At 51.0% G+C, this 23059-nt stretch overlaps 10 protein-coding genes across 10 annotated transcripts; 3 read left to right on the forward strand and 7 right to left on the reverse strand.

The window, feature by feature from the left end:
• Positions 1 to 560: 560 nt before the first annotated feature.
• Positions 561 to 3126, reverse strand: MYCFIDRAFT_173806 (uncharacterized protein; the record flags this gene model as incomplete). Its single annotated transcript, XM_007927261.1, has 19 exons — positions 561 to 577; positions 603 to 642; positions 667 to 762; positions 791 to 990; positions 1021 to 1139; positions 1191 to 1228; positions 1269 to 1314; positions 1336 to 1392; positions 1437 to 1460; positions 1509 to 1770; positions 1809 to 1856; positions 1894 to 2107; positions 2132 to 2278; positions 2307 to 2603; positions 2632 to 2688; positions 2727 to 2744; positions 2776 to 2838; positions 2872 to 3094; positions 3122 to 3126. The coding sequence occupies 19 exons, from the start codon at positions 3124 to 3126 to the stop codon at positions 561 to 563; spliced, it is 1971 nt and encodes a 656-aa protein (XP_007925452.1).
• Positions 3127 to 3194: 68 nt separating this feature from the next.
• MYCFIDRAFT_173807 (uncharacterized protein) lies at positions 3195 to 3515 on the reverse strand (the record flags this gene model as incomplete). Its single annotated transcript, XM_007927262.1, has 1 exon — positions 3195 to 3515. The coding sequence occupies one exon, from the start codon at positions 3513 to 3515 to the stop codon at positions 3195 to 3197; it is 321 nt and encodes a 106-aa protein (XP_007925453.1).
• A 27-nt stretch (positions 3516 to 3542) lies between these two features.
• Positions 3543 to 4997, reverse strand: MYCFIDRAFT_173808 (uncharacterized protein; the record flags this gene model as incomplete). Its single annotated transcript, XM_007927263.1, has 9 exons — positions 3543 to 3670; positions 3702 to 4074; positions 4098 to 4154; positions 4191 to 4585; positions 4638 to 4763; positions 4799 to 4810; positions 4846 to 4918; positions 4953 to 4959; positions 4990 to 4997. The coding sequence occupies 9 exons, from the start codon at positions 4995 to 4997 to the stop codon at positions 3543 to 3545; spliced, it is 1179 nt and encodes a 392-aa protein (XP_007925454.1).
• Positions 4998 to 5075: 78 nt separating this feature from the next.
• On the reverse strand, positions 5076 to 7088 carry MYCFIDRAFT_41843 (uncharacterized protein; the record flags this gene model as incomplete). The annotated part of the gene is made up of 2 exons (XM_007926035.1): positions 5076 to 5175; positions 5287 to 7088. 2 exons carry the CDS (start codon positions 7086 to 7088, stop codon positions 5076 to 5078), a joined length of 1902 nt encoding a protein of 633 aa, XP_007924226.1.
• Positions 7089 to 7402: 314 nt separating this feature from the next.
• MYCFIDRAFT_42050 (uncharacterized protein) lies at positions 7403 to 7828 on the forward strand (the record flags this gene model as incomplete). Its single annotated transcript, XM_007926053.1, has 2 exons — positions 7403 to 7427; positions 7482 to 7828. The coding sequence occupies 2 exons, from the start codon at positions 7403 to 7405 to the stop codon at positions 7826 to 7828; spliced, it is 372 nt and encodes a 123-aa protein (XP_007924244.1).
• Positions 7829 to 8184: 356 nt separating this feature from the next.
• Positions 8185 to 9117, reverse strand: MYCFIDRAFT_82975 (uncharacterized protein; the record flags this gene model as incomplete). The annotated part of the gene is made up of 2 exons (XM_007926173.1): positions 8185 to 8448; positions 8989 to 9117. 2 exons carry the CDS (start codon positions 9115 to 9117, stop codon positions 8185 to 8187), a joined length of 393 nt encoding a protein of 130 aa, XP_007924364.1.
• A 647-nt stretch (positions 9118 to 9764) lies between these two features.
• Positions 9765 to 14767, reverse strand: MYCFIDRAFT_104234 (uncharacterized protein; the record flags this gene model as incomplete). Its single annotated transcript, XM_007927264.1, has 3 exons — positions 9765 to 10715; positions 10766 to 14049; positions 14269 to 14767. Coding segments are annotated over 3 exons (4734 nt in total), but the record flags the coding sequence as incomplete, so codon positions are not given.
• Positions 14768 to 15728: 961 nt separating this feature from the next.
• Positions 15729 to 17630, forward strand: MYCFIDRAFT_153069 (uncharacterized protein; the record flags this gene model as incomplete). Its single annotated transcript, XM_007927265.1, has 1 exon — positions 15729 to 17630. One exon carries the CDS (start codon positions 15729 to 15731, stop codon positions 17487 to 17489), a length of 1761 nt encoding a protein of 586 aa, XP_007925456.1. The 3' UTR covers positions 17490 to 17630.
• A 1242-nt stretch (positions 17631 to 18872) lies between these two features.
• Positions 18873 to 20452, forward strand: MYCFIDRAFT_211009 (uncharacterized protein). Its single transcript, XM_007927266.1, has 3 exons — positions 18873 to 18948; positions 19003 to 20123; positions 20179 to 20452. The coding sequence occupies exons 1-3, from the start codon at positions 18879 to 18881 to the stop codon at positions 20395 to 20397; spliced, it is 1410 nt and encodes a 469-aa protein (XP_007925457.1). The 5' UTR covers positions 18873 to 18878; the 3' UTR covers positions 20398 to 20452.
• A 442-nt stretch (positions 20453 to 20894) lies between these two features.
• MYCFIDRAFT_41391 (uncharacterized protein) lies at positions 20895 to 22468 on the reverse strand (the record flags this gene model as incomplete). The annotated part of the gene is made up of 3 exons (XM_007926008.1): positions 20895 to 21719; positions 21750 to 22249; positions 22396 to 22468. The coding sequence occupies 3 exons, from the start codon at positions 22466 to 22468 to the stop codon at positions 20895 to 20897; spliced, it is 1398 nt and encodes a 465-aa protein (XP_007924199.1).
• Positions 22469 to 23059: the final 591 nt, after the last annotated feature.

Below are 23059 nucleotides of genomic sequence, written 5' to 3' on the forward strand. Positions count from 1 at the left end.
TTTCCTAGTAACGACGAGCCCTATAGCGAATCTATAGTAACGATAACTTTTATAGGCTTTAGTTAACTAACTATTTAGAAGCCGAGGAACTTCTATTAGCTATTTAGAGTATATCTAATCGACTTATCTTACTCGACTAGGTCTACTCGCTTTTTAAGGTCTAGTTTTAAGAAAGCTAGCGTTTTTATATATTTATATACTACTATAGTATAACTATTTTAGACTACTTTATCTTAATACTTTATACGCTTATTATATATATTAAGACCCTTTATTTAAGCTATTTCGTATATCTATATATAGTATAGTTAGTATATTCTACGTATCGAGGGCTACTAGCTATTCTATTTTAGCTCGCTTAGCCGACTTTCGGAAGTCGGATAGGTCTTACTAATACCGACTTAGTAGTACTTAGCTATTCGACTAGGCTTTAGGCTACCTAGTTATATATTGCTATATTCTATTCTAGTATAATAGTAATAATTTTAGAATTATAGAACTCGATACGGCGATTATTTTAGTATAAGAATTAATATATTTAGATTGCTATAGAGTGTACATTAATTCGTAGAAGTATCTGACTCGAATGCTGACATGCTGACAGATCCGCGCCAACGAAAGGGTGTATGGTCGAAAGGATGGCTGCATACGTTACTCGACAAGCACATGCTCTCCGCCCTTCCCAGCCGCCATGCTAGACACCTGGACACGGAGAGCCAGGGCCCGACGACATGATCTCCCGCAGCGATCAGAGTTGGTCAGCTACACCGACCGGCATTTACCGTCGCACTAGCACAACAAGAAGAGGAGACAAGGTTGGTAGACTTGTTGACAGCCCGATTGAGAGACAGCTTTCATTAACGCGGGACAATTGAAGACGATGATTGCCGATGGCAGAAGGCAAAGTTAGGCAGCACACGACGAAATTTCTCCCTCTTATCTTTGGAGCTATTGAAACTCTACTTTCCGTGAGTCGGCGAGGTGAATGATCTATGACCTATTCGCTATAACTAGTCTCACCACGGACCCGCACGTGCATGAGCTGCCTGGGCAGTCCACTTCCCATACCGGCTTCTGCTTCGAATTGCAGGAAGTCGAGTCGACGTTCTAGACCTCTAACTATAGTCTCCGCCTGGTCACTATTATAACAATTGTTGTTGTTGGTGCCTTCATTAAGTAGTCTGCATCACATGGTAGGATGTGAAAGTATTGTATTTCGAAAGGTAATCTGGTTTCACACATCCTCGTCTCCGATGCGATCTCAACACAGGCTTGTACTGGCGAACCACTCCAGTAGTAGTTCGAACCAGGCACCTTGTAGACTTGCAAGATTACAGCTGTCTCGGCAGATATGTGTGCATAGCATGGGACCCATCAGCGTTAAGCGATCTCCTATGAGCAAGGTTGGGATAGGTAAATCGGTGGCAGAACATCACACAGGCAGGAAGTCAATTCTATCACTCAACACATCAGATGACACTCTAATTCCAATCTCCTTTTTTTTTCACTTCGATGAAGGAGAAGGACAGTGCTCCTGAAATGGGTCCCAATCTGGGCGATTGGAAGAGCAAACTTCTTGAAAGTGAGGCCACTGTAACTGTGCCGTATGATTGAGCATTGATTGCCGCAGCCTTCCGGGATTCCGAGTCCTGATCAAGACAATCGATGAGAACGACCGAGCATTGTCAGTGGGTGGATCGAGACACGAACCAACACTCCCGCCGTAATGTGATGACCTCCTCGATACGCGTTCTGCAGAAGTTAGGAGAACTTACTCAATGTGGACAAACGAGACTGCCTTCGCAAACCTCTCATCTTATTACTGATGCTGTGACTTGAAGTGGCAGGGCTCATGGCTCATGGCCAAGTCGTGCGTCGTGGAGTCGGTTGCACACGAGCGATGAATGATACCAGGGAGTAAGAGCCGAGAGCGGTACAGATGGGACCGAACGACGCAACGACGGACAGTAGACTGTGTCACCGTCTGTCTTTGATGATCGATTCTACCACCTGTTTGTAAAATGTCTTCCTCTGGTATCATCCTCCTGTTCCCTGATGATGCTACGGCTTCCGCATCAAACCATCTGACGCTGTGCGTAGACAGCCGCTATATCGAGACCGGTCCTCAAACCCAGCATATGATAAAATGACAGTCGGTGCCTTGACTGTCACTCGTATCAGCCGCGTCGTTCTTGCTTATGATATCCGTTGGCGTCGTTACGACTCCCTGTCGGTACTGGGCAGCGTGTAGTGACAAGCTTGAGAGACTTTTATCAGCCTTTACGGCTCTGTGCACTAGATTGTACGTTCTCCATTGTGCGATCAAGCCTTGGCCGCGAAAGAACGACCGCAATGACGACCTGGGCAATGGTGACTTTGTATACAGTAATGAATTGTTCGTGTCTTGACGCATCGTAGATCAACGACGATTGAGTAATCAATAAGATCTGCGCAGCATTGCATCTCGACACACTGCTGTAAATGACTTCATCATCCCGATGAAAGTCTGGTGAAAGAGCCCTGATGAACAGCATACCCGGGAAAATATCGTCTTCCAGAAGACTATAATAAAGCCGGTCTGACTCTGACTCTACCTTCACCAGCTCTAGGTCCCTCATTATCAGGGCTCACACGATACCTAGCCGCGGCATCGACAGGCAAGTCTCTTGCCCAAACAATCTTATAATCCTAGTGAATCATCTTGCGATCAGATCTTCTTTTCACACGTGGCATACCACCACCACCTACAACATCCTGCAATCCAAACCCTCCCACTCCTACATCACAATCAAGAATCCACCTCCTCGCAACCCCCTCCGCAACGCCATCCCCATCCCTCTACGCATCACGCGCAAGTAAAATCCCACTCACAATCCACCCCAAACTAAACATAACCTCCCTCCCTCCCCTCCGCCAACCAAGCCCCCCCAAATCCGCCCTCCCACTCTCACACCTCTCCAGAAACCTCTCCCACGCATCCCTCAACCGTGTCTTTATCTCCAAATCTTCAATCCCGCCTACACTCCTCTCAACCCACTCCCCAAAAATGTATAAATGATCCTGCTTCATCACGAGATGGCGAAGGACTTCCGAACTTAAGACATTCGTCGTACCTTCCCACGTCATATTCGCAGCCGTATCGCGATATTATCTCGAGATATTGGATTCGGGTTCGTCGGGTTCGTCCATGTAGCCTACGCCGCCCATCGATTCTTGGGATTCTTGGGTGGAGGGAGATGCAGGAGAGTTTGCAGATGATAGCTTTGGAGGTTGCGGTTAGGGTGCGGAGGAGTATTTAGGTTTGATGGCCTGGGAGAAGGAGAGGGAGGGATGATGATTTTGGGGGAGGGTGTCCGTTGTCGGAGAAGGAGAGGAGGGATGTTGTGCAGAATGCGAGGTGGAGGAGGGCGCGGAATTTTATCTCCATGCGAGAGAGGAGGCGGAGGTGCATTGGGAAGGTCCAGAAGGGGCGAAGGATTTGGATATGAACTGGAGGCGTGATATATGGTTAGCATATGCAGTAAATTCTGTGGTGATGGGAGTTACTCACCATTCCTCTTCGCCAGCACGATAGTGCCGTGATGAAGTTGTGCGTGCGAGTCGTGTTCAATAGCGTAGCTATAGTAGCGATTCCACGCCCAGGTGGTCCGACCTACGATCGTTAGACGCTCTCAAGAATTCGATGATATTTTCATATTCACTCACCCGCCGAGCCCTCACATCTTTCAACTCCAACTCAGCAGTCGGCAACTCCTTCGCTCCCATCTTCGTCTTCAATCGATGAAACCTAATCCCATTCGTAACCAACTTCCCATCCCTCCCCTCAATTTTCGTCGGCGCAACAAAAAGTCCCAGTTTCCCCGTATCAGCTTCCTGAGCCAACATCAAAGCAATCTGACAATCGGTCGCCGAGCAAAAAAACTTATACCCAGACACAAGGAAATCCCCATTTTGAAATCCCACACCACCACCTCTCTCCTGCGGCGGCGAGTAAACAGCAACAGACTCAGAATTCCGAACATCACTCCCCCAACCCTCTCCGTCATCTACTGCGAAGAAATCTGATTCTCCTCCCTACCGATCAATTTCCGAAACACCTCATGAAAAGGATGATCGGGAAAATCCCTAACCGTAGGCTCTCGCGTAATTTGTGCCTAAAACAATCTCGCAGCACTACTCGTCATAGAAACAGGACAGCTGTAAACCGCACTAGAAGCAGAGTAAAGATAGTTAAAAGCATGTTGAACGATCCTGCCATACTCCCTAAATTTCCCCTCATAAGCGAGAGCAACGACACCGTTTGAGATACCCCATTTCCCGAGTTCTTTCCATCCGTGAGAGGTGATGAGTTTATCGTGAGGGAATTCGTTGGTCCAGACGTCACGTTTCTTGAGGTATGGAGGGTTTCGTTCTGCGTCGGAGATCCAGTCGTTGATTTGGTCTGAGATTGCTTCGTTGCCGTATTTGATTAATTTGGGGTTTAGTTCTTCTAAGATGTGCGGAGGTAGGTACCAGGAGAGGACCCTTTGGTACGCGAGGTCGGATGTGTATGGATTTTTCAATGGTTGTAGTCGGAGCTTGAAGCCTTGGTCGAGGGTAGAAGGCTGTAAAGTCGATTAGAGACGCAACCCTTGCACTTTCTGCCGCAGTGCCTGACGGCTTCGCGTCAACATGATAGTATATGTCTGTATCATTCTTGTCATTAGCATGTCGTGAATTTGTTTTCTTGATGGCCAATGTATTCTGGATGCCCATCAACCCCACTTTGAGTTATTCTCTCCGACCGAGGCGAGTGAACGTACACAGCTTGCTAGGCAGTGTTTCAATGGCTAGATGAGACTGCACATACGATGGTGCGTTGCGGAAAGTCAGACGTCTGAATTATGTTGACCTCTTTCCAAGATTTCATCGAGATGATCTGATCGACAGAACTGAGCCTATTTGGTTATCACAAGTTCACTGCCTCCGACAAGAAATTCGAATCATTACGTTATCATCCAAGCGCTATGCTAGTCAAAAGCAAGGTCAATATGTATATGGGATTGCTCAGGCCGATCGTCTTCTGTCACTACTGATCAGCGCTGTCTTGCAGGATGCCGCTGTGGTACAATTGGTGATTCCGGCTCTACCAAGCTGACCATAGATGAGCTCGTTGATGACCACCACCCTTCTGGTCTGCTTCTGACGACTGTTCGATCGGTATCTGTGCTCGCACTGATACAAGCACTTTCTGGCGAATTCTGCAAATTATCAGAATATATCGTGTTCTCATCCTGTTGGTTCGACTGTTCTGTTGTGGCCGTCGCTGTTCGCTGTCGTGATGCACCCGCATTAGACGCCGGCGCTTGACGCGTCCTAGGCTCGTGTAAGGTCAACGTGGTATGCGAAGAGCGAGAGGCAGAACGTACAGCTGGATTGGATATTGAAATGTTTGCAGAACGAGCATCAGAGATTGGCGGACGAGAAGAGTAGGCGAATGCGCTGGGTGTGAATGCTACCGGTCCATCGGGACTTGAAGGACTGTCATCAGCGGAATCGTCGTCGTCACTCTCATCCATTTGCTCTTCCGCAGTGGACGGTCGCTCAAATGCTGGAGTGTGAGGCATGCTATGGTTGCGAGCAGATTCGTCCTCTGAGTAGCCAGGCGGCGCTGAGCCATTGGGTGTCAGTCCCGTCGTATCGAAAATGCTTGGCCGAGTTCGTGTTTGCCAACCTAGAGCTTGGCCTTTAGTATCTGATGGTAGCGCGTAACTTTCCAGAGCCTCAAGCACATGGGGAAATACAAGAGTATCAACATCGCTTGCCCAGAGCAGATCGAGATGTTCGTACTTTGGCACGCATTTAGCGACAGTATGTCTTGGAAGCTCCTTCAACATGACATTGATGTCAACCAGACTGTCGCTTCCTCCATAGACAAGCACAATTGGTGTCTTGATATTTCTCGTGGGAAACTTGGCGACCTTGTAATACTTGCTTCCAGTGCTGAAGCTGGTCGGACTGGTGATTTCATCATCAAACATCTGGAAAGTACCATTTCTGATAATCTGAAACCAGTGGACCACACTCTTGGTGCTTGTGAAGGAGTAAAGATGCGGATAGGCGGCAAGCTTTTGATGCGGAGCGATGTTCGCCATCTTCCAACCAAAGAGGAAGGCCAGGCTCTTGTCAATAACCCAGGTGAAGATGCCCGGATAAAGAAGAGCTTGCCACATGGTGGTGCTACCGAGGATGGCTCGTCTTCCAAATAGAAGGTAGAGGACTTGAGGATTCGATTTGACCAGAGAGCTTACAACACCAGACGCAATGCCTGGAGGAGCCATAGCAGGTGCAAGCGCAACGAAAACGTCCACCTTCGAGTTCAATGCTGGATGGATTGAAAGTGTCGCGAAAGCTTGAGCGGTGCCCTGGCTGAAGCCAATATATGACAGGCTTGGCTGATGAGTAGCACTCAAGATATAGTTGATGCTATCCGGGATGTCGTGGAAGGCGAATTGATCCATACTAAAGTTCCAGAACTGTGTATCTGTTGGCCCATGATGCAAGCTCTTCTTGCTGTATTTGTTTCCTCGATTGTTGCCAAGCCAGACATCGTAGCCTTGTTCAACAAGCAAGAATGGCAGACATCGCTCCTTCTCAGTGATACAGACCCAGACCTCGCTGTTCATCATCAAGCCGTGGTGCAGGTAGACGACCTTTTTCTGAATGCTGCCAGGTCCATTGTTCACTCGCTGGTCCTCCTCGCCCCGTCGCCAAGCCAGACGATGCACGCCCAGCAGGAAGCCATCTTTCGTCTGCACGACATGTTCCTCTGCCAAATAGCCATATTGTTCGCAAAGTTCCACAAAATCGTGGGCTTGAGCTAGCGGACTCGAGACATTCTTTCTCCGGTTCCTGGCGCGTCGGGAGTACGGCGAAGAGAGGCTATTGAAGGCATTTCGAGACAGGCGATAGAATATGCGAATGATCGGCGTCGGTAGGAGGAGTGTTATAGTGCGTACGATGAGCTCCAGGAAAGCTATGAGGAAAGACGCGACCAGGGCAAAGTATTCGTAGGGATATAGCCGCCCGATAAAGGGTATGGGTGCCATGGTCGCCTTTTCAGGACGATATTGGATGTTATTGGGAGCAAGTCTTACGATATGAAGAAGGTCGACACATCGCCAGGCACGTAGTCTTTAAGATGGATCGTGTTGAGCAGCGGTGAGGATGTAGGAAGCAAATGATCTGCCTGCATTCCGTCATTGTCACATGAAGTGTCTGCCGACAGCCGATGCAGGGCCTCCGATGCTGGAAGCTTTGTTGGACACACTATTCATCTGAGCGCCAACTCATCGAAGAAAGTCACAGGATCGAAGCATCAACCGCGTCGTTATCATCCAGGTAGTGGGAAGAAGCTGTCACGATGCCATCTTCTTGCACAGACATCCGTACGCCACTCCTCTCGCAAAGCCTCCAGAACACATCCTAACATCTCATATCAGGCAATGCCCTTGCGCAATGTCTCCAGCAAAGCGATTGCGTGCTAATCCATCGAAATACGCCCGCCGACTGTCTCAGACCTCCGCTCGTCGACACACTGCCAACGCAATGTCAGCAGCTCAAGCACGGATACGGCCAATGCAAACGAGGACTGATCGATATGCGAAAACGATTCCGAGGCAACAGGCCCATCTCGACGAGTGTGGAGCTTGAGGGCGAAGGCAAGAGCACGATGCTGTATGCTGGGAAAGGCAGCTATCAGACAGCCGAGAAGAAGAAGATGGAGGAAGGAGACGAATACGAGGTTTTCACGAGAAATGATGGCAGTGAAGATTTGAGGAAGAAGTGAGCTGTGGGAGATGAACGAATACACGAGAAACGGTTTCGTGTCCGCTTGCAACAAATCAGTTGCGAGCGATATCTCAGTGGCAGACGCGGCAGCTACAAGCAGCTTGTTCGATGAGTTGAAGGCTGCACTTGATACGAATGGAATGCCTGAGGTGCGCCTATCTATATTAAGTCCAGCACGGCGCTCGCATCTCATGGCTCTCTGCTCAGGCCATCAAAGATTCCTGGAGATACTCCCACCCGCGCTTGCGCCTCCACTGCCGGATCATCACATCATATATCTCTCGCTCAACTCTCCTCCAGAGTTGTGGACTGTCCGCCGAGAAAGAAGGCCACCCAACGCCGAGAAATGAGCCACTAATCACGCATCAGCCATCGATCGTCATGAGCTGCCCATCCTCTCGACACCACCAAGGCTTCAGACTCTACCACGTTTCCAGGATCCCACGAGTCCGAGAAGGCAGAGATGGCGCCATTGCACAGCGTCCTCGAATACGCATACTCTTTGAGCATATCGCATCTCCTCGTCCTCCCACTGCTAGCTCTCGACCTGCGAGCTTCTTTGTAAGCCACAGTTCCGGTGCGGATTCCAAATATCTTGTGCAGCGCAACAGGCGGATCCTACTCAACAGAATTACGCCGAATATTTCCTTCAAAATGCCAGTCTCGATCCGAGGAAATATAGCTGGTATGCCACTTCCTATCTTCCGGTCCGGTAGGTTCAGGTCTCGTCGCCTCATCAAAGAAGTCCCCCATTGTAATCCCCTCATATCTTACAACCGCTGGTCTCAGACTTCTCTGCCATCTCCTCACAAGGTACAGGCTGGTACAAGGAGGTTGTGACAGGTACATCTTTCTCCAAGAAGCTTTCGGATACGAAACGCAAGGCGAAACATTCGGTTTCCCATCCGCTGGAAAAGAAATACAAACATCCCAACTCCAAGACTCCTGGGCCCCTCTCGTCGCAAACGTTGCCTGTTGTGAGCTCCCATCCGAAACAATCACCAATGTAATCGTCGGATAACATCCGGGAAACGCTCTAAGCAGTAAACGATTATTCTCAGGTTTCCTTCCAGGTCGATTGATAGGTGCACAAGCATCGAAAAGTCTGCCTTCAAGGTCCCAGTCTGGTTCGAGAAAGAGTTTGCGCCGCAAGCGCACGGAACCTTGGATTGTGGTTTGAAATGCTCGGGTTGTTCTTTGGCTGAGGAGGAGGTCTTTTGTGCCGAGGTTGAGGAGGATGAGTTCGAGGAGCTCGGGGATGTGAAGGACGCGGTGGACGGCGGTCATTGTTGATTACTAGGAGAAGAAGGATGTCGCTAGGCAGGGTAGCGTTCAAGAACAGAGATTAGCAGTACGGCTTTCTGGGTTGAAGCAAGAACTAAGAAGTGACTTGTGTGCAAGAGCAAGAGCGATCTAAAGTCGAAAAGCTTATCAAGGAGGAGGCCATTGGCCTCGTGAGTCGTGATGGTACCTTCTTAAAGAGCTTAGACGAGAGCTCCGGCACGTGAAGTGGAGGTGAGTGAGTGATGTCAGCATGCAGTGTGAGCTGCCCCCAGCAGCCAACATGGGGGGATCTGAGCGTGGGCACCACAGAACTGCCACCGAGCTTTTCGGAGCAGCGGCCATTCAGCAATACGTGAAGAGCAGTGAAAAGGGTCGCGATCACCAAAGCCGACATCTTCATCACATTCCATCTGAACATTCATAATTTTGCCCTTACTCTCTCCCAAGACAAGTCCCGCCACATCATCTGATGGCGTGCTATAGAATTTATACCTAATCCCCCTCAACATAGAAACGCCATATGTAGTAGCTCAGTGGTATCTCGCGAATACAAAAGGGGGTTCCCATAAAAACAACAACACATTCTCCTTCATGCCCTCCCATTCATCTTTTCCTCATGCGTGCGCATGCGTTCTCGAAGTCTCTTCTCGTTCCTGCACCTTCTCATTGAGAAGGAGCTCAACCACGATCTGAGTCTTCTCCATTTCAGGATGCTGCATCACCAACTTCAATGTCCTGTTTGGAGTGGTGCCCGCTGCTTTCCCGTTTACGCCAGGCACCGAATTTGCCCCAGCAGGCGCATTGGCGCTCCAATTCGTTCCGTCGTCAAGGCATTTCACTTCTCTGCCAGCAATGATCTGTTTCAGCCTTCCGTTCTGTGCATTCCGAATCTCTACAAAGTCGTTGTCGAAGAGGACAAGATACGGTCCGAACAGCGCTGCATTTTGCGCATTGCCGACGAAACGCATGATGACCGATCGTGAGACATCGCCGTGCTTGTTGATGTAGACAGCACAGTTCGCGTAGCAAAGCAAAAATTCCTGGTCGCTTAGTCGCAGCATGCGCAATGCGCGTTGGTCCTTGATATGTTGTGCGATGTTCTGCACATGCTCGGCGTTGAGGTCAGGCACTGACCACGGCTGTTTCTTGTCAAGCGTGAGGACTTCGAAGCCTCTTGCCGTACTGACAGCCAGACTTGAATGGAACAAGTTCATGCCAGTACATTCGGCTGGGATGTAGAACTCGTCGTACTCTCGGAAGAACTCGGTCGTCCCGCGCTTGAACATGCCTCGTTTCTTCTCACTCGATTTTTGATACACCGGCTCCAGCACCTTGAATACGGAATTAAGGTTCTCGCGTTTCTTGTAGAACACCAGTGTTCGATCTTTCATCTTGCCTGTGCAGAAGAAGCCGACATCTCGACTACCTGAGAGCTTCTGCGGTGCTTTGCGAGCGGAGTCGTTCGCAGGTGTGGGACCGTTTCGTTCGTTGGGAAGAATGACATCCAGGTGATACGCAATGAGCGACTTATCAGATATGAGCAGGAAGAGATTGAACTCTTCCAGGACTGCCACTTGTGTCACGCGAGACATGTTGATAGCCTGTGAAAATGGTCAGCGTCGTCTTTTCCGATCATGTCCACTCTACATACCTTGTTCCAACCGCGAGGGTTGTCCAGCTCGCTGACATAGACACCGTAATCCGTGCCTACGGCGACCAACTGTGCACCCAGAGGAGTGGTAAAGCTTGTAGCACAATTCACACGAGCTCTGCAAATTGGTCCTGGTCGGCCTGTATCTTTGAACTTGTGCTCGACTTCGTTGATCGCTCGATCGAGAGGCGTTCCTTTGATAGTGACACCTCTACCGTTGCCACCATAGGCATCGAGCACAAAGGCAGAATCAGCCATGACCCGCATCTTAAACGGCTCAGCGTTCTGCGCAAAAAGTGCCTTTGCATGCTTCGTCTTGGCTTCGAGGATCTTCTGGCACCAGTCTCCTCGCGCCTGTTCGGTAGGTGCAAACAGGGTGTAGTCATCCCGACCAAGATGCTTAACCCTGAATGGGTATAGAATCCTATCGGAATCCTTCTCATTGATCGAACTCACGGTATGCAGCGAGCTCATGGACTGCGCAGTGTTGGTATGCTGTAAGCCTCCAGGAGACGTCGAAGTAGTTGTGCCCATTCTGCCGAGCGCTGCAGGATCATTCGGTGTGCCTGTGCGGCCAGTCACGTCTCGCACTGAAGCGATGCCCTTAACATAGCTCGACTTCTGGACAGGTGGATCATTGGCACTCTCCAGGACAAGCAGATCCATCGGAATAGGTAGTCTGGAGACATCGTATCTGTCGATCTTGCTCTTGCCATCGCCCACTTGTTGCGCGACGGTCTTCGCAAGAATGAGATAGTGGTCGAAAAGCAAGGCGTGGCAGTCAAGCCAATTGAATCTGCTGCTTCCCATACGTTGCAAGTCGCCGCGATGTATCAGTTGGCGACCAAAATGGTCGAGATTGAGTTCGACTTCTTTTTGCATTCCTGGTCGCAGCACAAGCTTTGTGCTGAGGTCAGCCAGGTCGATCTTCCGTTGCATGTCTGCCACTCTCGCATCGCATTCTAGTGCAACAGCTCTCACTTCGGCGAGCGCGATCTGCAAATTGACCTTCTCTTGGCTTTCTTCTCTCATGGCTCTCAAAACTGTACTTAACAGCAGAGTATATCTTTGCAATCTTGAGATTGGAGCCTTGAGGAAGCTGTCGAGAGAAAGTCTGTTAGACCTCTTATCGTTTCTGCAACGCTCTGCGAAGTTCCTGAACTCGATGTTTCTCTCCATTTCTGTGCGCACCAGGTGGTCTGCTCTGGGGAACTCAGTCGCATAGTCCACGTAGGCTGTTCTAGCCTTTCGTATCCACTGACGGAAGATGTCGCTGAAGCCTGTGATCCATGGTCCTTGTTCGTGCTGCCTATACTTGAGTTGAGGCAGTAAGTGTTCTTCGTTCGCCATCTTCAAGCTGTCGACGCGACCAAAGACGTCCCGAATGAACTTATCTTTTCGATTTGGAGTTACAATGGACGGCTCTATTCGCATCAATTGATCCCTATACAGCACCCGAAGCACTTCGAGGTGGGACATGTAGGTCTCTTCGGTCTGAACAATCTCGTGTAAAACGTTTTGCTTCTCGACCTCTTTTCGATCGCGCCCTTCCAGATCTTCCTTTTTGAGTTTGTAGAACTCTGACCAGCTTTCTGTCGTGCGCACGGGTGCTGTGGCCAAGTTGACCTTTTTCAGTGTTCTCTGACAATGATGTGAGTAGCATCGCATCGTTGGTGTCAGATGCTCGTGGACTGTCGGCGAGTAACAACCGGACTGCGTTAGCTGGAATATGACGCCAGATATCGGACCGGGCACGAGCTTCACCCACTCCTCAGTAGTAATCAGAACATTGGCATCGTGCAGGTCTTGCACTACTCGATCACTGAGGCCTTCTGCATCCGCAATATTCATGGTCGGTACCTTGCTGGTGAAAAGGCTGACGAGAGCCTCTTTCACATCCGCTTCTTTCAGCTCGGTGGTCTGCTCCGGAGTCGTTACCTGCAGCAGCCATTTGAACAACGACGTTAGAGCCCACGGCTCTTCGCACTTCTTGAACTCGTTTGCACCAAGTTTTGATGCATTAAATCGTTTCGCGCCGATGGTCGGCAGGTCAACAATCATACTCGCACTAGCTGGAGTGGTCTCAGCGGTAGAGTACATAGAGCTCCGCGTCTGCTGTGCTCGAAGTCGTCTCTCTTCTGCGTCCGTTTTGGACCGCAGAGGTTGCACGACCTGCGGAGTAGTACTATGGCTCACCAAAGAGGTTGAGCGCGGGACATACTGACTTTGTGAAGCTCCTGCATATGCATCCGGGGCATATGGAGCCTGACCTGGAAGAGGTGGCAATGCCTTTGCTTCAGTCACCAGTGACGGGAGACTACCATTTTCCGGATAAGGCACAGCTGGTAATGGTCGCGGCGGATACGAAGTACTAGCCTGGTTGAAGAAAATGTCTGGAGGCTCATCGGGGAAACGATCCGGTAGCTGCCCTTCCATGAAAGTGTACTCATCGCCTTCGTCATAGCTCTGCCGTCGTCCGTCTGCTGTAGGCTCTGAGAGGCCACCAGTGCCGCCAACTTCCACGCGAGCCGCAGGATTAAACAATGGGTATCGTAAGGAGTCGGAGCGGTAGTCAAATTCGCCGCGACTTGACTGAGAAGCGTGAGATCGGCGCATTGAGCTGTGCTGGCTGGAAACAGTCTGGCTGAGCGATTCATGATTCAATTCGCCGCCAGCCGCCAGTTGACTTGGATCACCACCGTATGTCATTTGTACATCGTAGCCGCCCCCGAAAGAGCTCACGTCTACACCGCCATAATCGTCGCTGTCACTGGCTTCGTTTCGATGTCTGTTAGTCTGTGGAGAGCCAAGGCCATTAAAGCGTGATTGATTTGGTCCACTCTGTAGTCTCCGATCATCTTCCTCATCTCGTCTCATCATCGCAAGGCCCTGGGCCGCCTCCATATCACTGTCACTGCTATATTGCGCTTCGTGCGCGACATGCTGCGGCGCAATAGGTGATAAGTGTCCATTCACAGTGCCATTACGTGATGCCCGACTATCCTGCCGCGAGCTTAGAGATGTAGAGTGGCTAGGAGGCTGGAACGGTGCTTGGCTTATCGAGATCGAGGGACTTCTTTCGGTTGCTGAGGCACGTCCGGCATTCATCACGGCATTCTCGACCTCGTCAAACAAGTCGTCTTGCTCTTGATACTCGTTAGCTTGACTGCTGAAGCCAGTTGCCGCGCGAGAGGGAGGATGATTTTGGAAGTAGTCCGATTCAAAGCCTGGCGGGTCCGGAGGAAGCGGTCTACCCAACGTGTTTGTCCTCGAAATCCCATGTGCTGGTGGTGTAGGGCCCGGAGATGAGCTCGGCGGTGACGGTCTTGCGTCAGCAGGGTATTGTGGCGATACCGAGGGCTGACCTTCATAGTTTCCATGTGTCGGTGACGAGGGCAACCAGTGATCATCCGGACGTGATCCAGGCATCGAGGTCGGTATCGGAGGTTGAGCAGGCGCGCCCACGGAGCCAGGATGAGGACGGTACGGCAGACCAGTTGGACAAGGCACGCTCTGTGAATCTGATCGAGGCGGTACAGGCGGAGGAGCGCCCGCAGAGGCCTGTGTTTGATAGCCCGAGCCATAGCTTGGATATGTAGTGTGCTGAGGTGGAGGAGGAGAGCTTTGTGAGTAGCCATAAGGCTGCGAACTATAAGGTGACTGCGTGGTTGGACTGAACATTGATGCGCTAGGAGGCTGGGTGAAGGGTGATTGATTTTGTGAGGGAGATTGGCCAGAAGTTGGGTATGCGCCAGGTGATGGCGCATACCCATATGGATCTACAGGACCACTGGTGCTATGCAATTGCGTGTCGAGATATGTCCCCGGGTTATAGCTCTGAGAGTATTGGCCCTGCTGGAGGTTGGGACTATGCTGACTGAAAGTCGCATAGGCCGCGGGATTGTAGCTCTGCTGTTGCTGTTGCTGCTGCGGCGGTGGCGGCGGCTGGGCCGGCTGCGAATATGTCTGAGGATTGTATTGTCCATACTGCTGCTCTTGTCCATAGCTTTGTCCAAAAGATGTACTCCTTGGCGAGTGGTAATCTTCTCGATATGCATATTGATTCGTGGGCTGCTGTACTGGTCCTCCTCCTTGGTATTGACCATAGGTCGTTTGCTCGGCATACGCGTATTGAGTCTGCTGCTGCACTGCAGCTTGCTGTCCGTACTGGCCGTCGTGAGTACCATTCGGACCAGGCTGTTGATACTGATGCGGCTGGTTCGGGTGCTGATATTGGTATGGAGGTTGTTGCGGCTGTTGCTGGCCGTGACCTCGGCCTTGATAGTACGACATGTTGCGCGCAGTCTACAACGAGATGATGCGATCGAGGAAGATGCGGTATCGGTTCGTATTGCTAGGTCGGTCCGCAGGGCTCGTCGAGTAAGGCAGCTCCAGGCTGGGTCTGGGTGCTTTGCGCTGTCCACATTGGGCTCTGCAGAGGCCGCCTGGCAAAGTCGTGGCCGCCGTGTATGTCGCGGGAGTGTGTGAGTTGTCGGCTTATTCGAGGCACGCGTGTGGGAGGACGAGAAGGCGGGCGCGCATGGCTCGACTTGCGGTCGGATAGCACTGATGTGTGAGGGTGAGGGTGGGCGTGGGCGTGGGCGTGGGCGTGGGCGTCAGCCTCGTCGGCTTCGGAGGCCAGCAGTCAGTGCCGGACTCTTCGCGTTCAGCTCAACACACCAGAGCAAGACGCAAGGCAAGGCTGCACCATGACGAGACGTCGTTACGCCTGCCCGTCGTCACAGACACAGTCACGGCAGAGTGATGAGTACAGCGCATCCAGCCACGGCCTTCTGTCTACGCTACTCCGCGAGGCCGTACGTCAAATCCACAACCCCACTCACTCACTGGCCGAGGTCGTGTTCAGCTTGTAAGACGGTCAAGATAAAGATGTAGCAGTGCGTGAGTTGTATATTCCTACTATTGCTGTACTGATTATCCTGTTCGTTGACCTCTGAACACGATGGGAGTGAAGCATGATGCGCCGGCTAGCCTCTACGCGAACAACGACACCAACGATATCAGCCAGAACAACCCGACAGCCGAACGCGATGGAGAACTGATACCCGACGTAGATGAATACGGTTACAGAATCAGAGAACAACCATATGGAACGAAACGAAAAGTGAAGGTGATATTGATGGGTGCCGGTGCTTCGACTCTAAATTTCTTGAAAAAGGCGGAAGAACAGCTGCAGAACGTGGACATCACCGTCTACGAGAAGAATCACGATGTCGGTGGAACGTGGTTGGAGAATCGCTATCCTGGATGCGCTTGCGACATTCCCTCCGTCAACTACCAATTCTCCTGGGCAATAAAACTATGGTCGCATTTCTACTCCTACTCTCCCGAGATCTGGGAGTACATTCAAGATCTCTACCAGAAGTACGGCCTGTACAAGTTCATCAAGCTAAAGCATCAGATCAATCATGTGGAATGGGATGATGTTGAAGGCAAGTGGAGGCTCAAGGTCAAGAATCTGGAGACTGGCGATGAGTTCGAGGACGAAGCTGAATACTTCATCAATGCTGGAGGTGTGCTGAACAATTTTAAATGGCCAGATATACCTGGCATCAAAGACTTCAAAGGCAAGCTAATGCATTCTGCGGCATACGAAGAGGGATATGATCTGAAAGACAAGAAAGTCGCCGTTGTAGGAGCTGGCTCGAGTGGAGTACAGATTGTTGCAAAGATACAGCCTATTGTGAAGCAGCTATACCACTGGATCAGAAGCCCCATCTGGATCACGGCTGGCTTTGCTCAGACGTGGGCAGGCGAAGACGGAGCGAATTTCGAATATACTGAAGAGCAACGCAAGTTCTTGGAAGAGAACCCAAAGAAGTACATGGAATACAGAAAACAGATCGAGAACGAATTGAACCAGAGATTCAAATTCATAATCAAAGGTTCAGAAGAAGCCAAAGCCGCCCGCGAATTCTCCTACGATCAAATGGCTCGCAAGATGAATCATGACAAGCGTCTCTGCGACAAGATTATACCCAAAACCTTCAACCCTGGCTGCAGAAGACCAACACCTGCCCCAGGCTACCTCGAAGCACTTGTAGCCCCGAACGCCACGATCTTTACCGAAGCAATTGGCCACTTCACAGAAAACGGCTTTATCGACCAGGAAGGCAAACACCACGAATGCGACGTCGTCATCTGCGCAACAGGTTTCGACACTTCATGGCTCCCCCGCTTCCCTTTCCGCGCACACGGCCAAGACATCCGTGATCTGTGGAACGCAAGCGACGGTGTAACTTCATACCTCAGCGTCGCAATCCCTCACTTCCCCAACCACTTCTCCTTCTGCGGTCCCTACGGCCCTCTCGGACACGGCAGCTTCATGCCATTGATCGAACGCTGGACGCAATACATGTTCGACGTCATCGAGAAGGGCCAAGTGGAAAACATCAAATCTTTCACTCCGAAAATGGCACCTTGCAAAGATTTCCGTCAGCATGCGGATCTCTTCTTGCAGAGGACGGCTTGGACGAGTGCTTGTCGGAGTTGGTTCAAGCAGGGGAAGCACGATGGCCAAGCCGCTATATATCCCGGTAGTAGATTGAGTTTCTTGCATTTGATGGAGAGGCCGAGGTACGAGGATTTCGAGATTGAGCATTGGGATGAGAATATTTTTGCGTTTTTAGGAAATGGTGAGTTCATGTTGGGAAGATTGCGTGATGGGTTCCTTGGGACTGACTCTCTTGATTTCCGAATGTAGGCTTTGACACGCGCGAGTTCGATGGTAGAGATATTACGCATTATCTTGGAAATATTGATGAGCGAGGGAGAGATGTGCAAGCCGAGTATGGGGAGGAGCTGTTGAATAGGCTTGCTGGGTGGGCGATTGGGAAGTAGGTAGAGGAGGGATTGCATTTTCTCAAAAGAAGATGAGGTCGAATATCGCTCGCTACATATTCTACACTTTGCCGAAGCGGAAAGGAGCAAAGCCGAGGTGATTTCTTGGCCTCGTTATGTTCTCCCCTCAGTCGCCGTCGCGCCAACTTCGGCCTGAGACATTGGCGCACGACATGAGGCTGGGAGAGCTTCCCGATATCTCGTGCAGTGCACTGCAGTACACAGGTGTGAGACTTGATGCGATCGGGCGAAAACGGGTGTGGAGTTGTACCCAGATGGCCGCCAGCTCTGAGAGCAGCGCCGCCAGCAGGTTGGTCTGCTGAGCTTGATCAGAATGCAAAGACTGCAGGCGAGTGAGTCAAGCGCATTCTTGACCTTCCAAGCCTCAGCGCTGTGCCACCATAAGACTTGATAATAAGAGTGAGGTTCAGTTGGCCGCACTCCACCTTCACACCATCGTACGCCATGACTTACGGTATACACTGCGGCAAACGACCGGTAAAGAGCGGCCTCTTGTCATCCGAGATACTAATCGCAGCGGCAAGCCAAGCCAGCCGAGCCACCTTCGAATCGTCGTGAACCAGTGGCGAGCGTGGGAGCGTTGCATTCGGCTTTGGGGCTCCAGATCACGGCCTTGTGCTCCCTTCCCTGTAAGTACCTGCGGGCTTGGCTATCGCGTGCTCCAAGCGATCTGCTTGGCATTGGCCAGGCCAGCGGCTGCACTTTAAACATGCGGCCGTCTCGCTGACCTGTTTGCCGCAAGAGCATTGGGATTTGGGGAATCATCATCATCATCATCAGTGTGCCGCTGCCAGGAGCCGTTCGTTGTTCTTCACAAGATGCCGCTGTTCGGCCCGAAGCGAGCCTCCATATCGGCGGAGCATCAAGCACGAACGACGCACGAGGAGAAGCTGCCGTACGAGTATCAGCAGTATGGAGCCGAATCGCCCGTCACGGACGTCGGCGTCCTCAGTGATCCCAACGACGCTCACCACAGCTTGCACAGAGGCCTCGCCGCGCGCCAGGTTTCAATGATTGCAATCGGAGGTACGAACGCAGTGGCAGTGCCTTGAGACCAGCCCCATGTCTGATACACTCGCTGATTGGGCGCGTGACCCTTCCAGGCGCCATCGGAACTGGTTTGATCATTGGCACTGGATCGGCGCTCGCGAAAACCGGCCCTGCGTCGATCCTGATCTCGTATACTCTCGTTGGTATGCTGGTATACGTCGTCATGGCCGCTCTCGGTGAAATGGCAACCTGGTTGCCTGCTGCTGGCGGCTTTGCTGTCTATGCCTCTCGATTTGTTGATCCTGCTCTGGGTCAGTGACATGGCTATCTTTTCCACTCGTGCACACCTGGCTGACATCGACAAGGCTTCTCGCTCGGATACACATACTGGTTTAAATATATCATCACCACTCCCAACCAACTCACCGCAGCAGCGCTTGTCATACAGTATTGGCTGCCCGCAGAAAAGGTCAACCCCGGCGTCTGGATTACCGTGTTCCTGGTAGTCATCATAACGATCAATGTGCTCGGCATCAAGTACTTCGGAGAACTCGAGTTCTGGCTCTCATCCGTCAAGGTCCTGGTCATCATCGGCCTGATCATTCTCTCGCTCGTCATTGCCCTCGGAGGCGCCGATGGCGATCGCAGAGGCTTCAGATACTGGAGCGACCCAGGAGCTTTCAAGGAATACGTTGGCAAAGGCGATATTGGACGCTTCACGGCAGTCTGGCAGAGCATGGTCACTGCAGTTTTTGCCTATCTCGGAACGGAGCTGGTCGGCGTGACTGTTGGAGAGGCACAAAACCCGCGCAAGAACATCCCTCGCGCCATCAAGCTTACCTTCTGGCGCATTGCCATCTTCTACGTCGTCTCCGTCATCCTTCTTGGCATGACTGTTCCATACAACAGCGACCTGCTTGCCTTCGCCACCAAATCGTCGACCTCTGCTGCAGCCTCGCCCTTCGTGGTTGCTATCAAGCTCGCCGGAATCGACGTCCTACCGGGATTCATCAACGGCTGCATTCTCATATTCGTGTTCAGCGCATCCAACTCCGACCTGTACATTGCCTCACGTACCCTTCACGGCTTGGCCTTGAAGAACCACGCTCCTGACTTCCTGGCCATTACCAACAAACGCGGTGTCCCATATTACGCCCTCGGACTCTCGTCTCTGATCTGCTGCATCGCCTTCATGAACGTATCGACCTCGTCCAAGACAGTCTTTGGCTATTTCGTCAACCTGGTCTCCATTTTCGGACTCCTCACCTGGATCTCCATTCTGGTCTCGCACATCTATTTCGTCAAGGCCAGACGCGCACAAGGTGTTCCAGACGACAGCAGCCAGCTTCGATACAAGTCGCCCTTTGGCCTGTGGGGAAGCTATGTCGCTCTCGCATTCTGCTGTCTTATCGCCTTGACCAAGAACTTCACCGTTTTTGTGCCGAGTCCATCCAGCTACGGCAACTTCGACTACAAGAACTTTATCGTGAGTACACCACCCTTCATATCTCGGGTTTGATCTATTGCTGACCGTGATCCAGACTGGCTACCTCGGAATCCCGCTCTACCTCATCATGATCGCCGGTTACAAGTTCATCAAGAAGACTCACGGCGTCAAGCCACACGAGGCTGATCTATGGACTGATAAAGATATCATTGATGCCGATGAACAGGAGTGGCTCGCGAAGGAAGCTGCTGATAGAGCCAACGGCCGCGATGGCTCATGGCTGTACAGGCACTCAATTGGCTACATTTTCTAGATAGATAGCCCTTTCGAAAGCTCATTGTGCTTGCCATGGAAGGCACGTGTGAAGCATTCTCCAACTCTCATGCTCGCTGTCACCTTGATCAGAAACTTCCTCCCATCGAACGGACCAATAAACAAACCAGGTGAAGGAAATTACAAAAAAAAAAACCAAATCTCGAAACCCACCCAGCCTTTCCATCCATCATACACCGTTCAAACTCGTCGTGTCAATTCCTCACTTCCAACCCACTTTTCGCACCCATCTTTCCCAGCTCAAATCTCCATCATCTCATACTCCCCATGCTCAACATCAACGAGAAACCCTATCAACATCAACCTGAAACGCTTCGTCGAAAGAGGAGAGTCTGCAGACCACTTCTCGCCTGTGTGTCCATGCACACTCGTGTCTGGCGGCGGTAATGGTAACGCAGTAGCGATCTCGTTCGATTGGGGGGGTTTTTTTTGGATCGGCGTTGTGCGAAGTTCCCCAAGTCGCGAATCTGGATTGTCCTAAGCTGGCTGAGGAGATCGGGGACGCAGTGGCTTTAAGTACCAAGTTTTTTGAAAAAGAAAAAAAAAATCGGAATCGACAGACTTTAGAGGGTTCGAAGACGGGAGACCAGAAATATTCGAGGTGTGCGGTCGGTCGGTCGTCGATATTGACGAGTGTATGTATGTATCATCGCTGCACTGGCGTGCGATGTCAAAAAACCATTCGTGTGTGGAACAAGTTCTGGGGGGAAAAGCCAGGCAGCCTTTTGCGTTCAAAGTCATGGCGGATGTACGAGTGTCCCAGAACGGTTCCAAGGTGCCAGGGCTTCTGGATTCAGAAGAGAGCAGCCATCTCTCCGGTCGGAAGGCCTCCGCATCCGGACCATAAAGCTCTTCGTTACGATAAAGTACCTTCATAGAAGTTCCGACCTTGGTTCCTCCAGGGACATAGTAGCCGCATATCGTGTCACCTTGTGGAGGCGTCAACTTCGACAGCTCAGCAGCCACCGCAGGGTACCAACGCAGGCCTTCCTTGATCGTAGCCTGCAAGAGAGGAAGAAGCTCGTGAGCCTGGTTTGCGGAAACGATTTTACCTTCTGGAGGCAGTGCTCCGCGTGCGACTGCATCGTCAATCTCGGCTGTCAGCAGTCTATAAAGTCGAGGCGACGCCATGATATTCAGCATTGTTGCACGAATGGTGCTCGCTGTCGTGTCAGAGCCAGCAGTCAGATTCAGGATAGCCTCTTCTTTCGCTCGTTCATGAGACAGTCCATGACGAATAAAGCTGCCCAACATATCAGACCTCATCTCGTCTTTCGGGCGCCCGTCAGGCTGAAATCGCTTCTCAACTTGTTCTTAAGCGATGCGCTTCACCTTCTCGACACCCGCTCGTCCACCTGCAAATCTTGCGGCCATTTGCAAGAGACCGATGTCAGTCAAAAACTTGACGAGCCCTGCTACGGGGGCAATCCAGGTGATACTTGGAAGCAGATTCTCAATCTCGGCGATATGTCCGTGATTGTCTCTGTCGTCCGTAAGGTCGTAGAATTTGGCGTCGAAGGCCACTTTACTGATGATGTCCAAGACCATGAAGCTGATCTTCCTCGCTAGATGCATTGGTTTGATGTTGCCGGCTGTAGAAGAGTACTTGTTGTCGATTAAATGACATAGTTCAAGAATTGATTCATCGACATCGTTCTCCAGCGACAAATTCTCCTTACCGGAGTAGTGGGCCGTCATTGTTTTGCGTAGGTCATTATGCGCGACTTCATTTCTTGTCGAAAACAAGTGATCTTTTCCAGGGTTCAGGCGCATTGCATAGTAGTTCATGCTCCTGCGACATGGTGACTGCACAGCAGACATCTTTCGGATGACTGTCTCCTTTTAGAAGCTCCGTGGATGCCCCAGGTTCTACTATATATGGCAAGAACCGGCTCTACTGCGGAAGCAGCTAGCAAGCTAGCTCTCGTGCCTTCCGCTAGAGGTCTGAGAGGAGACAGTCGAATGATATCGGCATCACAAGTGATGACGGTATTTGGACCGACCCGAACCGAAGGGCCATAGCGTTTGCTGAGCTGATAATATTGGTCCATCATGTCGGGCTTCAAGTGCACAAGCACCCATGGCATAACGGTCAAACCCCATCCTGGTGGTCCAGGATGTGTGACAATCGCCGATACGATCGGGCCCAAGAAGCGAGATAGAAGGCAGTGGCCAGTCCTAAAACGCCGATAAGTAGCAATTCTGAGTAGAGTGAAATTGAAGTTGACATTTTAGCATCCAAGCAGTCAAGACTGTTCGTGCAGAACATCTGGGAGAGAGCTTAGTGATTCTGCAAAAGCCCTCGGTATACTGAGGCTCGCTCGCCAGACTAGAACTAACTTTGGAAAACCGAGGCCCCCCGCCCGGACCCCTAGCATACCCCGACCTTACGTCAAATTTTGGGTTATCTGGATAAAGCCTGCTAAATCGCCTACTGGAATATTAGATGTCGGGTCACACTTAGGCTTAGGCTCGGTTTAGGTAGCAGTCTCGAGAGTCTAGACTCGCTTACTATTTCTACTCGATTACCTATCTATACTAAAGTTTATTATTCGTATCTAGATACAAATTTCCGTAAAACAAATTAGCCGAGCACGCGAGTACTAACTAACTAACTAATTATACCTTAAGTAAGTTTATAT

The sequence above is a fragment of the Pseudocercospora fijiensis genome (assembly GCF_000340215.1).
Source record: "Pseudocercospora fijiensis CIRAD86 unplaced genomic scaffold MYCFIscaffold_3, whole genome shotgun sequence".
NCBI lineage: Eukaryota > Fungi > Ascomycota > Dothideomycetes > Mycosphaerellales > Mycosphaerellaceae > Pseudocercospora > Pseudocercospora fijiensis.